We start from the raw sequence: 17,767 nt of genomic DNA, 5'->3' as shown, positions 1-17,767 counted from the left end.
ATTTTTGTATTTTTAGTAGAGACAGGATTTCAACATGTTGGCCAGGCTGGTCTCGAACTGCTGACCTCAGGTGATCCACCAGCCTCAGGCTCCCAAAGTGCTGGGATTACAGGCTTGAACCAGCGCGTCTGGCCAGACACATGCTATTTTAAAAGAGAATTTAATTAGGGCCAGGTGCAGTGGCTCACGCCTGTAATCCCAGCACTTTGGGAGGCCTGGGTGGGCGGATAACCTGAGGTCAGGAGTTTGAGACCAGCCTGGCCAACATGGAGAAACCACGTCTGTACTAACAACACAAAAATTAGCCAGGCGTTGTGGCGCACACCCGTAATCCCAGCTACTCGGGAGGCTGAGGCAGGAGAATCGCTTGAACCCGGGAGGTGGAGGTTCCAGTGAACTGAGATTTCACCACTGCACTCCAGCCTGGGCAACAGAGCAAGACTCTGCCTCAAAAAAAAAAAAAAAGAGAATTTTATTTTTGAAAACTTTTTTTTTTGTATAGAATGATTTTAGAGGTCCACCAGTGAAATAAAAGCAGTTGTCAATTCAGATTTCATCTATCTATGTAACTTTATCTCTATCTCTATCTCCATTTCTATCTCTATCTCTATCTCTGTAACTGTAATTATTTTTGATGCCCTTTTCCCTTTCAGAATTGTCCTGGTGTGGAAGACTAATTATGTGGTGGCGCTCTCTATATAACAGGGCGGAATAGTAAAAATGCTCTCCAGAAAAGAGCTTTTCAGGTTTCCTTTATCTCCACTGGCCTCAGGCGAGGTGTTATTTTTGCTAGGTGTGAGGTTGTTTCTGGTTGTTGTCTCGACCCTGACACCATAGAGAGTTTGCTTCTATGTCTGGGTGGATGTCAGTGCCGAGAAGGAAACAGCACTGTCACTTGAGAACTAGCTTAATCTGTGAGGAAATAAAACTTAGTCTCCATGTTTCCTCTGTAAAATATTAACTGTTAAGGTGCCTTCCACCTCAAAAGCAATGTTATCAACCATTGAGAATCGGTCACTTCTGTTCAGTCCGTCTTCCACTAGATGGCGCTGTCCGTCATGTTATAACAGTGCCGCCCAGGGTCTGGAACCGTCAGTTGCTACAGCTTTTCTTTAAGATCTGTGAACTCCCGCCCTGCCTGAGACCTGCCCCTGCCGCTGTGGGGAGGTTGTTGAAGTGCTTTCTTCTCCTTGCCACCAAGACACTCTGCAACATTCCTTAACGTTTCATTCTAGGCCACCTCCCCAAGCTTAAAAAATTTGTTTATGGTAAGTGCGGTTAATATGAGGTGTAACTTGCTAACTAATTTTCAGTGTACAACAATGTATTATCAGCTATAGGTACAGTGTCGAACAGCAGATCTTTGGAATCTATTCATCTTGCTTAATTGAAACTTTACTTTCCGTCTTTCTAGAACTCATGTTGCACCCGGTATGACTATGATTTACCACCCACAGTTCAGAGTGGGGACACTGAAATACGTGGCTCATAGAGGCTGGTGGTACTGGGTCTTGGTGAGTAGGAGCAAGCAAGACACTGCCCAAAAGCACCTCTACCTGCATGAGCATCCGTCCACAGGTAAGACCCGGGACTCAGCCCCAACTCACCTGATGTGGCTCTGTGAGCACCAGGTGTGTGGGGCTGGGAGACAGGGACCATCCTAGTTTAGCTTCCATAAAACCTTCAACAATGGCTCTGCAAAGTGCATATAAAAGGAAAAATCAGTGGAATGAATCCCAGGGCAGCTGAGATCTGTTGTGGATCTACTCTGTACCAGCCATGGGCTAGATGCTTGATACACACAACCACGTTTATGTGTAGCACAAAAACGCTGTAAGGTAGGGACTGGTACTTTGATCCTCACTTTGTTTCTTGAACTTTTGCTAATTGTTCTTTGCTTCTGCCTCAACTCCACCCCTTCTGTCCCTTTCAGTCTGATACACCAATGGACTGCCCTCCTAGCTTGGTTTCCTAAATTCCAGTACCATTTGGTGCATTACTACAATTAACTGATGAAAATCATGAGCCTCTTTCATGTTAGGGAACTAGGTCTTCTGGGTGGAATCCAGCCCTGAAGGCTGGGAGTTGGTAACTTTGCCTTGTGTTTCTTGTCACGAGATGCCTCATCCCTCATTCTAGGAGTCCTAAAAGTTTCATATGTCTCAGCATCTCCTGAGAATTTTGTTAAAATACAGATTCCAAGGTACTATCTCTATAGGTTCTGACTTATTATCTAAGGTAGGCTCGAGAATGAGTATTTTGAAAGAAGCATCACGGGTGATTCTGAGGCAGTTTCCAATGATCCTGAGTTGGGAAACTCAGCGCCATGGGGCTGGCTCATTGTCATGGATGCCCTATCTCGGTGCCTGCTTTTTGGCTCCCTGCCTATCTCTAGAACAGGTACCCCGTGTGAAACGTGCTCATCAGGGATCTGTCCCTTCGCCCCTGGGAAACTTCTGTAGTCCAAACCAGTGCCTTCACCCTTAGCTCTGTTTTCAAGTGTGAGGCTCTTGCTCTTCCTCAGAGACGGGTGCCATGAGTAACCTTTTCCTTTCGGTCGGGCCTACTCCCTATAAGCAGGGCATGGCCTCACGCCCAGTGCAGGCTTGGTAATGCCTTAATTGTGGAGCACACAGAGAACAAGTGTTACCAGGATGGGACAATGGTGGCAGGAGCCATGCTTCTGCCCAGCCCTAGAGGATGATGACGATTTCTCAGGCAGGATAAGGGTGCGGTGGAAGCTATTTCTAGGAAAGGAAAAGCAAGAACAGTGAAAGGGCAAGGTGTGTTTGGGAGTCTAGAGAGGCTGTGTGGCTGAAATGCATGTGTCAGTGGAGAATGAGTCACAGATGCAGGGTGTGGAGAGGCTGGACATCCACCGTCAGGAGATTGTCCTTCATGCTGGCTAGGGAGTGAGCAGGTGTCCTTTTGCAAGGGGGAGACCGATTGAGTGAAATAGGGGGACTCAGTAGGAGAAAGAAAAGCTGATCAGAGGCTGTTGACTGTGATACAGAATAAAAGTAATGAAGGCATAAACCAGGACAGTGGTAGATAAACCAGATCACAGAAGAGAAAATGTAGAGAAGTTTGATAGGTAGAAGCTAAGCATCTTGAAGCCCAATTGAGGGTAGGGGTTGGTAAACAGGAGAAATCAACAACTAACATTTCAAGCTGAAGAGAATAAACAGATGGTGAGGCCATTCTACAAGACAAATAGAATGTGTCAAACTAAGTAACACATAGAGAGGGAAACTCTCTAAAAGAAAATATTTATTTGGCAGTAGCATTGCAATGGGAATATGTGTATCATAGTAAATTAACTATGCGTGTATTCAAAGAGGTTGAGGCAAGGAGAAATTTTTAAAGGTAAAATAAGGAGGATTACATAAGTTGTTTTGAATTAATTATCCTTGGCTACAAGAATCAATAACAAGGGTGGCATCAGTCCAATGTTAAACAGGCAGTTGGTGGACAGATGTCCTTGTATAAGGAATTTTTTTGTGTGTGAGGTTGTGATGTCCTTTGTGCAAAGTTATGGTTTTTGCAGAGTCTTTCATGATAGTTCTTGTTATCAGGCATATGCGTGTGAAAAAAATCCCTTCTTGCCTTCTCTGGCTCCATTTTTTCAGGGCTTGACATAAATGACTCCATTTGATTCTGACAACATTCACATTTCCCCCTTCTGTTCAAGATTTTTCTCTGAAAGCATCAGCCATCAGTCATCTTGATAAGTTTTGGTTATCCCTCAGTGTCAGTGTGGACCTGTCCCAGGTTGCTGATCTGATCCTCTGTTGGAGAGAAGTGACTGGTGACTAGGAGGCTGGGTCAAAATTCTTTTAGCAACATTTGAGCAACAAGGGAGGTTTGGAAGGAGTGGCTCTTGACTAAGTCGACCTGGAGTCCATTGTCAAGTTCAATTTTTGTCTATTCCATAGGCCTTGGCTATCATCTCAAAGCACCGGGCCAGCATTAGTCTGCTAGGATTGTACTTAGCATTGTCTTGCTCAAAAAAAAGGTAGGCACAAGCAAGGGAAAATTAAGAGGGGCAAGAATCTCATTATGCTGGGAGTTTTGTTCTGTCACTGTGAGAAAAGCTATCCACAGCAGTCAACTGCCTATACCTCATCCTGGTTTGGAGTCTGAACACCTCCAGTAATGGAATCAGGTGGTCTAGTGAACTTTTGGTGTGACCCATACATCAGGCATGAGACTTGTCCCTTAAAATTCATTTAATTTCAGCTATAGGGCTTCAGGAACAGAACAATTATTGTTCTTAGTTGGAGCATTGTAGCTAGATATTGGAGGAAAGTAAGATAATTCAGAACCTAGTTCAGTCTACAGGTAGATAACCAGAACTCAAAAACAGTGTATAGGGCTACAATCTAATGAAAAGCATATTATAGCTATAGAGAAATATAGTTTTTCTCTCTATAGTAATCCTGATTTTTATCAGAGATAATCAAAGTAAGACTAATTTGTTTGTAAAATAAGTTTAGTTTTTATCAAATTTTACCTGATCATTTACATAGTGTGACAAGAGTAATGATTGACCACATGGTAATTTCAGATTAAAAAGCCCCTTGAGGCTAGAAAGCCGAACCAAGGCAGACTTCAGACTTTGTCTGCAGGACGTATAAACAACTTAAAACTAAAATCTAAGTCAAAACCCTGGTAATATAACCAATACTTGCAATCGTATCCTGTTATAAAAAGAGGAGATTCTTATTGCTAGAAAAATAAGAATATTCACAAATAGTTTCCAAATTTTGGAGGGATCAATCAGCAAAAAAAAGTAAATGTTTCCACTTTTGTTCACAAGAGTATATTTTACCAAGCTGCAAGCTGTAGATAAAGAGAAAAATGTTAAAGAGAAAATTTCTTTAAATCTGGGAAAAAAACATTTAAATAAAGAACCAATAGTTTTCAAATAAAAGCCATAAAACATAATCTTTATCAGTTATTCAATTTCATGTAATTAAATTTTTGTTTTGCTTGATCTTGATTAGCAGTTTCACAAATTCAACAGTTTCTCCTTTAAAGTGAAGGAAAATTTTTATTCAGTCCATCATCTAAACATTATTAGAAATCTGGATTCAAGAGTACTGGTTAGAATCTGTGCCATGAATCTGACTGCAGATGCCTTTAGAGAAGAATTAAAACAATAACTGTGGATGACAAAAACTTAGAATAACCATGGTTAAAAATCTGGAAATTGCTGAGAAAATTTGTTTTTTTTTGTGGCATACAACAAGATAGCCAGAATTAGAACTGATGACATATTAGATTTTAAGGAATTTTGTATAACTTTGGAACATTCATATCAATAACATACTCATAAATGTAACTGAGATAAAAATCTAGCATCAGATATCATTTGATAATGTTTCCCATATAATTCAACATATTAATTCAGCCTAATTTAGTTTAATATGTCATTAACATAAAACTTTGAGATGTTCCAGGGTCCTCTGGAACATCCTAAAGTTAGTTTGAGATTAAAAAAAGATTTAATTTAGAACTTGATTGTGGGGAAGCCTGCCAAAAATGTCAAAAGGTTCAAAACACTTTATCAAAATGGGATAACATGTCACTGTGAAATAATAGTCATTCATTTAAACAAACTGATATTCAAAAGACTTTAGAAGCAAACATAGACAGTCACATGGTTGTAAGAAGAAAAATCCTTAACCCTTTCAAAGTTCGGTTTTCCTAAGTAGTAAACTAATGAAGAAAACATGAAGCACAAGAAATGACAAAATATTTGTTTCCCAGGCCAATTACTAAAAGGTAAAGAAACAAACCTCCTTCATTGTGATTGCTTCTGCATATGGGAAGCTTGTTTAGATAATCTGGAAGTCAAACCTGATGAAAAGGTATTTGAATTCAGTCAAGCACAGGAAGAGTCTGTGCCCAAATTATGAATGTACACCATATGACAGAAGAAATAAACAAGAAAGCCAGTACATTGAACAGGGGAACATATGGCTTTTAGAAAAAGTAAAGGCACCTGAAATTGCCTGGATGCAAGCACAGTTCAGACAGATCAAGAAAAACTAAGAGTACAGAATCAAGTTATACTGGAAGAAAACACTGCTTTTCTAAGCCTTCAGGACCAACATTTCCCCATCAGGTCACAGCAGCAGATTAATAAATGGAAAAAAAAGTTATAGGAACTGATGAGAAGGTTGAAGGAGAGAATTACCATCCCAGCCAAGCAAAAAGCTGTGCTTTCTCAAGGACAGAAACAGCAGGAGGCAGTGATGCGTGACTTGCAAATCAGGAGCTGTGGATACGGCAGAAGTTGAACTTCCAAGATGATGAATCTGAAAAGCTTCAAGAGGAAAATTCTACCTTGAGAAATAAAATTGCCATTCTAAGTGAAGAAGACAGGATTCTCAACCTTAAATAGGGAAATTAAATGGATCTCAGGAAGAAATATGGCAGAAATAAAAACTGTAAAACAATAAGAAGTTGCAGTTCAGAAAATGGTTGAAAAAAATTCAGAATTAAAAGAAAAACTTTTTTTTTTTTTTTTTGCTAGAAAAGATCAACACTTTAAGTAAATTTTGTTATTCCAACATAGGGGATGAAAATATTCTAGTTTTGTATTAGTATATTAACGCTCGATTTTTGGAAAAACTTCTAAATAATTCCTTTTAATTACAGCCAAATTGATTACACACAAAATTTCTTTCTTTTCTTTTCTTTCCTTTTTTTTTTTCTGAGACAGTTTCGCTCTGTTGCCCAGGCTGGAGTACAGTGGCATGATCTCAGCTCACTGCAACCTCTGCCTCCTGGAGTCAAGCGATTCTCCTGCCTCAGCCTCCTGAGTAGCTGGGATTACAGGTGCACGCCACCATGCTCGGCTAATTTTTGCATTTTTGATAGAGATGGGGTTTCACCACGTTGGCCAGGCAGATCTTGAACTCCTGACCTCAAGTGATCCACCCGCTTCAGCCTCCTAAAATTGTTAGGATTACCAGCATGAGCCACTGTGCCTGGCCAAAATTTCTTTTCTAAATTTATTATTTATATAACATTTGCAATGCACTCAGAACTTCTACAACATGCTTGGACCTTTAGTTTTGTAGTTTTGTGCTATACTTCCTTTTACCAGTCATTTTATTTTAGGACAAAAAATTTACTTTCTTTTCTTCTCTTTCCCTTTCCCTTTCCATTTTTTTTTTTTTTTTTGAGATGGAGTCTTGCTCTGTCACCCAGGCTTGAGTGCAGTGGTGTGATCTTGGCTCACTGCACCCTCAGCCTCCTGGGTTTGAGTGATTCTCCTGTCTCAGCCACCCCAGTAGCTGGGATTACAAGCATGTGCCACCATGGCTAGCTGATTTTTGTATTTTTAGTAGAGACAGGGTTTTGCCATGTTGGCTAGGCTGGTCTTGAACTCCTGACCTCAGGTGATCTACCAGCCTTGGCCTCCCAAAGTGCTAGATTACAGGCATGAGCTACTGTGCCTGTCCCCCTTCCCATTTTGAAAAGTTCTTTGGTTTTTAATCTTCCTTACCAAAAATGTATTTTTATACCTATAATTTTCTTTCTTTCTCACATGCTTACTGGTTTCTATTTTGTTTCTATTTCCCTTCTAAGTCTGAATTTTGAAACAACCATTAAATGACCTCTGACTTAGACAATAAAGAACTCATTTTCTATGTCTTTCTTATAATTTTTCCCATCAAAAATACATCTTAGTTTTCTGGTACACTTTGTGTACAGAATTATATATACTAATTAGGAATTTTACTTATAGTAACCTTAATTTCTAGTGAAACCTTAGAAGTGAGCAGTTTTGAACTCTTATTCTTATACGAACAGCTTATAAATACATATTTTGTAATTTTTAGAAACATAGCTTCTCATAGAACAATTTTTAATAGTTAACAATTTTATTAATAGAGTCAAATATATTTAGTTGTTATATAAAATTTAAGTCAAGAACAAACTTGTACTTGTGTTCAGCAATTTATTTTTCATATTGGAAAAGACCGAGACACTTAACGAGTATCTATTACTTAATTCAACATAGTGTTACTTTAACATTTCAAATTACATGAAAAGTTTATTTATAAATATTTATACAACTTATATTTACCAAATTTACTTTTTTTACATAATTATACCTCGATTAGTTATGAAAACTGCAATATTCAACAGGTCTAGTCATTATTTCAAGTGATTTCTTTGTTAACTGCTTTTATAGCCTGTAAATATCAGGCATTTATCACCCAAGTAAGAACTTTAAAGTAAATATGTGTGTATTTTGCCAATAATTCAGAAGGGACAGCTATTTTCATTAAATTAACAATATTAAACTAGTCTTATTCATCAAAGACTTACACAAAAATCATTTTGTTTTTAAGCTGGATTTATACTTTCATGACTTTAAAACATCTTGGGGAGACAAATATAATCCCATGTGACCAAGAAACCCAGGCAAAATGTATGCTGATAATTCTGAAGACATTTCTATTTTTATATTATCAATAATTTAAAAATGATGGGAACTTAAAAACATTTGAGTTAGTTCCTGTATTTTTGATAACATATTTGATTTAAACAGTTATTTTTTTCCCTTTAAGTTAATTGATTAACTAGAGCTCTTTCATGAATTTTGGTTGAAAGCTATTACATACACACAACATGAAAACACACAAACAACATAAATACAGAAGCAGATTCCCCAGCTTCCTTTTTATTTATTTATTTACTAGTACTTATTTACTTATTTTTAGAGATAGGGTCTTGCTCTGTTGCCCAGGCTGGAGTGCAGTAGTGTGATCATAGTTCACTGCAGCCTTGAATTACTGGACTCTACTGATCCTCCCACTTCAGCATCCTGAGTAGTTGGGATTACAGATGTGAGTCATGGTGCCCACCTCCCCTACCTTTTACTATATTTAGTCACGAGACAGTAAAATATAGTAAAATAAACTCATGACATTAACTGTTTTATGTTTTTATCCAAATTGTGTTTCTGACAAATGGGACAAATCTATCCTGCTTGATAGCTTAGCTTTATGATTTTTATTTGCCTGATAATTTTATGAAGGCTGTGGACCATACTTGGGATAAAACAGTTTGGTGTAAAAAAGTATTTTACCATGTTTTCCTGTCTTTTTTCAATTTTAAGTGAGTTGAGAGATTAATTCTTTCAATGTTTACATTTTACAGTCATATGTTGTTTAATGATGAGGATACATTCTGACAAATTTGTCATTAGATGATTTTCTCATTGTAGGAACATCATAGAGTGTATTTACATGAACCTAGATGGCAATAGCCACTACACACCTAGGCCATATCATATTGCCTGTTGCTACAAACCTGTGCCGCATGTAACGGTACTGAATATTGTAGGCAATTGTAACACAATGGCAGGTTTTTGTGTATCTAAACATATCTAAGCATAGAAAAGGTGCAGTAAAAATATGTATTATAATCATATGAAACCTCAGTCCTGTATGTGGTTGGTTGATGACTGAAATGTTGTTATGTAGTATATGACTATAGTTAGAATTGGTTGAATTGTGCAATACCATCTCCAAGTGGTCTTAAATTTTAGTAACAAATTTTCCTTTGCTTGCTAGTCTGGTTTGCTTGACTAGTCAACGCAGGCAGGGAAGCATTTTAGAAAAATTTATTTTCATTTTTTTATGGCAGACCAAGTAAGTTTTATGCTGGACAGAGATATATTATAGCTCTGAGCTCAAGACATTGACCTGTTTGACCTGGAAGCCTTTTATAAGAACATTTATCTAGTTCTTTCCTTTCAGACTATCAATCCTTCAAATAACAGTTTCATTACTCTAAGTGATTATTAGGCAGTCAAATCCAAATTTACATTAAAAGGGATGACTCCTTAAGAGGCTGTCATTGAGAATGGTCTTTTGGTGGGGGAAGTGGAAGTTGAGAGAAAGATTGCATGGGCCTTTTTCTTTTGTGGCAATATTTTTTTTTCCAGTGAGCTGCATTTTTATACTAGTTTTTATACTGGGAGCTTCCATCTGTTGTAATTGAAGTTTAAAGATTTTAGTGGTTTTCTTTGTAGTAACGTCCTCAAGAGTGTAGGCAAGTTGGTTTGCTAAATTAATTAGATAGGGAGTGGGCACAGTTTCCCATTCTGTGTGAACTCCTTTAACAAACTGGGAAAGTTTTTAAGAAAGGCAATTCACAAACATAGAATTAAAATTATTCAAGTAGAATCAACATCAATAGGTAATTGATATGGTTTGGCTGTGTCCCCACTCAAATATCATCTTGAATTCCCATGTGTTGTGGGAGGGATCTGGTCAGAGGTAATTGAATCATGGGGGCAGGTCTTTCTCATGCCATTCTCATGATAGTGAATAAGTCTCATGAGATCTGATGGTTTTATACAGGGGAGTTTCCCTGCACAAGCTCACTCTTTGCCTGTTGCCATATAAGAGGTGACTTGCTCCTTCTTGCCTTCCACCATGATTGTGAGGCCTTCCCAGCCACATGGAACTTTAAGTCTATTAAACCTCTTTTTCTTTATAAATTACCCAGTCTTGTGTATGTCTTTATTAGCACCATGAAAATGGACTAAATACAGTAATCAAGAATTAGCTAGGAAACTTCTAAGAAAAATAAGTTTAGGGAGTTTGAATGATCTGTTTAATAGCCACAAATTATCCTTGGTGTAATTTGTCCATTGATTAAAAATGTATATGAGAATGGACCATAAATTTTGAATAGATAGCTGGGTGGAGTCACAGAAAGGTTAGCATGCCTCAAGATTTCAGAATCTCGTTTCATTTCTTAATCTTTGAGAGCAAAAAATAAATAAACAAAGAAATCCTGTAAATCCTATCAGGCCATGTCAGGGGTTTGGACTAATGTTTTAGATGGTGGATACTGCCCTAGTGTCTTTTAATTTTGGCCATCTTGTGCCTACCATATGGAATGTTCATTTTTACTCTTAGGATATGTTCAGAAATGAAGTAGGGGGAAAATAGTAAAATAGCCAGATAATTTACAGACATGTGTAGCCAAACCAAGATGAAATCAAAGAGTGCTCACAAAAATTTTAGGCCAGGCAAGCAGATCAAACAAAAATAACTTAAATTAGGCATATAAAAAGATCCCAATCTGAATTCACCAGAAAAAATGAGGTCCTCACAAACGGAATGTAAATTTGGTAGAAGCTAGAGTACTCTCCAAAAGGACACTCATCTTTACATCAGAAAGCGCTTGCCAAAAAAGACTTTATAGTCTCAAGAGGGATGCAGGGTCCTTCATTTAAGGCAGTCTTATACCAAAAGAGAAGATCCCAAATAAAGTCAAAAGAGCTCATCAAAAGGAGGGAGTGTAAGAATCAGAGAGGAGATTCATCAGGGTAGAAAAGGTGACGACTCCTGGAAGTAGACAGTGCAAAGGGCTCTGCTGGGACCACACTCAGTTCCAGGGGCCATTGATCCATCTGAGGCGAGCTCACTCTATCCTGCTTCTGGACACTATTATGTCAAACTAAATAACAAACAGAGAGGAAAATTCTCTAAATAAAAAATATTTATTCAGGAGTAGCATTGCAATGGGAATACATGTGTCTTAGTAAATTATACATGTATTCAAAGAGGTTCAGGCAAGGGGAAGTTTTTGAAGGCAAAACAGAGAGGATTATGTAAGTTGCCTTGAATCCATTGTCTTTGGCTACAAGAATCAATAGCAAGGATGGCATCAGTCCAAGGTTGGACAGGTGGTTGCTGGACAGATGCCCCCAACAAAGTATTTTCTAAGGTTTTGATGGCCTGTATGCACAGTTGTGGTTTTGCAGAGTCTTTGGTGATAGTTCTTGTTATCAGGCATATGTGTGTGAGAACCCATCTTCATGGCTTTCCCAGGCTGCGTTTTGTCAGGGATTGGTACAGGTGACTCCATTTTGATTCTGACAACTTTCACAGATGAAAGCCAGCTTGGAGGAAATAGATTGAATTCAGTTTGGATGTTCTAGGTTTGATGTGTTGACAGTTTTCTACTGGCTCAGATGTCAGCACTTCATTTAAAATCATGTATTGAAATATTCTTTCATAACTTTACTGCATAATCTGGTGGAGTGCTGTGTATGTGTGTGTGTGTGTACCTGTGTGTATAGTTTGGGGTGGGAAGAGATGTTTAAACCAGTGAAACATAATTATGCCAATTAAAAATAAAATAGTTTATAATTTAAAAACTGATGTTTTGTTTATTGATTGGGGCACAAGATTAGGTTCCTTTTTTCCACTCTGTTCAAATTAAAGAACTCTTATTAGTCATCTTACTTGTTATGTAATATTTTTCTTCCCTTTTTCAGAAACTCCTTCCCATGACAATTAAAAAACCTACAGGATGCATACTTGCTCCCAGGAATCATTGTGATTACTAGAATACTATAATATTGGGGAAAAAAAGCTATCTAAGTCTGTGGAGGGGTCTCATTCTATTGCCGTGGTCGCTGTCCCTGTTCAAACACAGGCACAAGGTACATGACTTCATTCGTTGCTAAATGATCTGGGTGACCTGGGTATGTAATGTCCCAGCCAGGTTGCTCTTCAGTGGTAGGGCATCCCTGTCCACTGAAGCAAAGCTCTTTGGTGACCTAACGCTGAAGTCAGTATTGCTGGCACAAGGATAGTGTTTTGAGGATAGGGTGGGAGATGTCTTTGCTCTGATTAGTATTCTCAGTTACAAAAAGACCACACCACCGTAGGCCTGGACTCTTTACAGTTACACTGCCATTTTGGTGCTGATGTTTGTCAATGTATACACACTTGCAGCCATTTTTCTAAGGAATGCCACACGATGCCCAGGTCTAGACCCATTTTCCCCCCAAACTTCCATATCTCAGCTTTTGAAGCAGAGGAAGAACTTCCTTCCATTGGATTCAGGGCTTGCTTCTACTTCTTGTCGTAGAATGATACTTCTTTAAACAACTTGTTAGAATCAATCAAAACAATAGATGAAAGTCAGGCGGCTGTCCCACTGCTGCCTTCAAGAGATGTCTTACTTTCAGAGTTGCCTCAATGCCCGGTGTCAAGTTATACTAGACAACATAATCAGGCCATGAGTACTTATCAGATGCCCACAGATGGTGTAATACATGGTGCTCACACACTCAGGCCCTCCTGCAAGGATTTATAGGTGATAAGTGCATAATTAAGTGAAGTATGTCACAGAAAGGCAGTAATTACAACCATATCTTTAAATGGGAGGGGAAGGTTAGAGAGGGGGAGAACGGATTGGGAAAACCTAACCAAGATGGCCGACTTTGAACCATTCAGAAACTCAGTTTCATATTTAATAAACACTTACTGATCAGCTACTAAGTGCCAGGCACTTCCACATAATTATTTTTGCTCTAAGAAATATAATTCATCCTCAAGTATATGCTGCATGGCTCGAAAAAACAGCAATTCTTTGAAATCATAGAGTTCCTTAAGGCCCAATAGACCTAGATCTTTCATTACAACATTGTAGCCTAAAGAGTGTAGCCTGCTTGCTCAAATGTGCAGGAGTTTGCCAAACCCCAGATGCTCAAGAGAGTTCAATGAGCAATTGTCGATAATTATGAATCCATGCACAAAAATGGATGAAGAGTTCCCTTGGGTCATTTAATTTTCTCTTTCTTTATAGATCCTGAGATCATTAAGCTTGAGTTGCTGTGGCCTTTCTTAAATTGTAGTCAACATTTGGATTACTAATTTGTGCCAACTTCACAGGGAGGCACAAGAAACGTCAAAGACCTGGGCCACGTCTATGTTTCTCAAACATTCAGGGATGGACCACCGAGCAATTTTTACTATCAAACTCAAATAGCATTGTTCTTTGGATGTAAATACAGGCAAACAGTTTTTGAGGCAGTAAAGATTTAAGAGTAGGAAAGATATAGGTTTGAGTTACCCTATTTAGAGTTCAGAGACCTCAGCAAGTCACTTCACCTCTCTGAGTTTCCACTTCCTAATCTGTAAAATTGAGATAATATTCCCTGTCTCCTACTGAGGGTTAAGTGACATAAACTAATAAAATACCTAGTTTAGTGCCTGGCAATAGTAAATATTCAACAAATATTTGTTACTTCTTTTTCCATTCTCCTAAATTAAATATCATCTTATACCTAGTCCTAATATAGATAACTTGCAACAAATGCCAAAGGCTTAAGACATTATTTCAATGAAATAATTCTATTTATTAACATTTCATTTCTGTGATTTGGGGAAGTGCTGTTATGTAAATATGGTCAAGGAAAATTTTAATCCAAACTGTGCCACCCAGGGCATTGTGAGATCATGGCTTGAGCCCCTCTAGCCAGTATGGTTTAGGGATGACTGTTACTTCCCATAATAAGGTAACCATGTAATCACATAATTCCCACTGATTTAAATAGTTATTTCCAAGATCTTGGGAAATAGGATCATTGGGAATTTCCAAGATCTTGGGAATAGTATCATTGTATTAATACAAACCTATCAGATGGATTTCAAGGTCACTTGGACTCTAGCTCATACTTTTGCCTCCTTGTACCTCATTTTCTACTAGGGAAGACTGAAGGCATCCTTTCAGTGGTAGACACCCTACACAGATATAGGACACAATCATACATCTTAGTTCAAGAGACTCAGGGGTTGCTTATCTCCAGCCTTCTGCTTACAGTTGCTAAGACCCTGACGTCCTCTTTCACATGGTTGAAAATACTCCCCATTGATATTTTAATGGTTGTCCATCAAGGCCAGGGACATCTAGAGAAGGCCACATAGGTTATAGTAAGTTTTCACTTATCACTAGTTTATCACACCAGCTAGCTGACAGCTTCCACTTCTGTGGGAGTGATGCAAAGGTCAGTTTCTGGTTGGGGCCTGAATGTTGGGGGTTTGGGGTACAGCAAGAGAATGCTGATTAAGGAAGTGGGTATTATGTGATGTAGCCCTGGACTGTATGTCTATAGGAGCAGTGGGGATTTTGGAGGAGGAGATGAAAGTTTTGGGCAGATTTTACCTACTCTACTGTTTTGTCTTACTTGCTCTGACTCATCTTCAAGAGCAGGTTGCTTGAGATTAAAGAGATTGTTTCTATGGTAGATGCAAATGATTCTTGAAGTTCAGTAGGAGTTTGCTGAGGGGTTGCTAACCTCTCAGGGTGTGTCCACAGATCAGGTGGTACTAATTCTGGCTTCTGAGTGATGTTTGATGAATATAATTGAAAAGTAAGGAAAACAACAACAGTAGCAGAAGCAAATCCCATTGCCATTCTTGTTTTTAGACCAGAATATGTTTGTAGTGGGTCCCTATACCTTTCTGAGCCTGAAAAAGTTGACCTAGCAGGTAATAGAAGCTTTTTATTATGTAAATCTTTGGTACCTAGTAAGTACTCAGTTCATGTTTCTTTTTCTTTTTCTTTCTTTTTTTTTTGAGACAGAATCTCGCTCTGTCGTCCAGGCTGGAGTGCAGTGGTGCGATCTCAGCTCACAGCCACTCCACCTCCCGGGTTCGAGGGATTCTCCTGCCTCATCCTCCTGAGTAGCTGGGATTACAGGCGCCCACCACCATGCCCGGCTAATTCTTGTATTTTTAGTAGAGACGGGGTTTCACCATGTTGGCCAGGCTGGTCTGGAACCCCTGATCTCGTGATCCGCCCACCTCGGCCTCCCAAAATGTTGGGATTACAGGCATGAGCCATCCGCGCCCGGCCTCATGTTTCTTAATGAATGAATCGAACTTATGTTCTGGTGGTTGGGAATGTGTAAGAAGGTTGAATCCTGAGTATGATATTTAATCAGATCTTTCAACCTTGACAGTTTGATATGATTACCAGTTAGTCCACTGTCCTCCCATACAATTCTTATGTGAACAAATATGGCACCCAATTACACCTAATGCAGAGTCTGAAATTGTAGAAGAGCAGAGCTGAGAGCAGTCTTAGAGTTTCATTTATTCAACCCCTTAATTTTGCAGATAATGAAACAGAGGCATAGTTTTAATCCTTTTGAAAACATGTTAATCCAGATTCCCTCCTGGCTGTAATGAATAGGTGCTGATCTCTTTCACTGCTGACCCAGAGCCAGGATTTTAGAGATTAGTTTGCACAACACTACCTATAATATAATATTTGTAACTCTGGCATTTTCCCACCTCCGTTTATGTGTACCCTCCCACCTCTTGAACTTTCATCGCCAAAGGAATACATCTACAAGCTTAGAATTACAGAAATCCATATGTGCATGTGGGAAATAAACATATTTGGAGCAGGGGAGATTTTTTTCCATCCCTCATATTTTCCTAGATGTAAACTTTTTTAAGTTTTGGGGCTGAGATATAGGCATAGATAAAGAGAATTACTGACTAAATGGGAATAGGTTGAATTCTTCAAGAATGTATATCATCTCCAGAGAACAAATCTGTTTTGTGAGGTAGTTTTGGGATGCAGAGACACTGTTCTGGGCAGAGTCTGAAATCACAATGACACATCCTACTGCTTCCAGTCTTACTTGTTCTAGACTTGATTCTGGCTTGTTTTATGGCATGATTTAAAAAATTGATCCCTGTCACTCAACTCACAGGCCTTGTTGAAAAATTCCTCACCAATATTTTTAGATTAATGTGGCTTCACTGATAGTCTTCGAATCTAAAAATAAAGAACGCACTCATCAAAAGCAATTGTAAGACTGGTAGCAATTGATAGTCCGTTTTATAAGAAGACAACACATTAAAAAAAAACAAAAACAAAACAAAACAAAAAAACACCTAACAATTATCTGTGGGTACTTTTGGGGAGTTGCTAAAGTTAAAGGGCCCTGAATTTGTCAGCTATGTCCTTGCTGCCTTATTGTATTATTTGTCATACAAAAGGACCAGATTTTCTGAATCTGAATTACTTAGTACTCATACAATTGTTTTATGAACTTTTCATGAACCGGCATGATATTGGCCAGCACAGAAAAGCTAGACTCTGCTGATACAGATTGCAGACTTGATTTCTGAGGTTTTAATCTAGTGGAACATGGAAATAACCTGAAATTCACAAACTTTTTTTCTTTTTTCCCGGTAGAAAGAATAGATGTTTAGGAGAAACCGGATCAAGCAGAATCCCTGGCAATTTGTACTCATTTCCATTCTAATACAGTTTCTCTGTAGTCATCAGTACTTGTTTTATGAGTTGCTTTTCCAGTAGTGGTGACACTTTGCAATAACACTTTTGTCTTTGTGGCTTCTGATATAATGATTGGGTGGTGGAGGAAGCTGTTTGCCTGTGATCGAACCTATTTGGAAATTGAAACTGCAGAACATGGTCTCACTCACAACACCTTATGACCAACAAAAGAGTGCAGATCACAGGCACGTATGTGTGTAGAACACCCTTAGATTTACCATGAGCAGAGTAAATGTCTCAAAGAAAGAATATTTTTCTTAAAATATTTTAGATGAGAGATGGAAAGCAAAATATAGACAAACTATGCTCAGTCAGAATATTGCTAACGGTTTATGGATTTTTCAGAACAATTTTCCAGGTTACCAACTAATAAATATAGAGAGAATACTGGTTAGAAAATAACTTTTAAAACATTATAGTAGTCATTGATTCAAGCAAAAATCGTTAGTGGATGCTAAAATTTGAAAATGTTTGATGAGGGCAAGCATAGTTACAGTCTCAAAATATCTCCCTCCTTTGTATTTATCCAATAAAAGGGGCAGTAATAACTTTACAATGGAGAAATCTACAGGACATCACCCAACCAAATGATCAAAAGTAGAATGATCAAAGGTAG

The 17,767-nt window shown here is 38.4% G+C and overlaps 1 protein-coding gene across 1 annotated transcript in view; it reads left to right on the top strand.

The window, feature by feature from the left end:
* Positions 1–1,236: 1,236 nt before the first annotated feature.
* The window catches only part of SERPINB12 (serpin family B member 12), a 49,515-nt gene continuing 32,984 nt past the window's right edge, over positions 1,237–17,767 (top strand). Inside the window, exons 1-2 of the mRNA XM_055292132.2 lie at positions 1,237–1,268; positions 1,415–1,578. Of these exons, the coding sequence (XP_055148107.2) occupies positions 1,561–1,578 (18 nt within the window). The 5' untranslated portion in view covers positions 1,237–1,268; positions 1,415–1,560. The remainder of the gene's footprint in view (positions 1,269–1,414; positions 1,579–17,767) is intronic.

The sequence above is a fragment of the Symphalangus syndactylus genome, chromosome 1 (assembly GCF_028878055.3).
Source record: "Symphalangus syndactylus isolate Jambi chromosome 1, NHGRI_mSymSyn1-v2.1_pri, whole genome shotgun sequence".
Lineage (NCBI taxonomy): Eukaryota > Metazoa > Chordata > Mammalia > Primates > Hylobatidae > Symphalangus > Symphalangus syndactylus.
The sequence above is the reverse complement of the archived record's forward strand: the minus strand, read 5'-3'. Positions and strand labels throughout refer to the sequence as shown.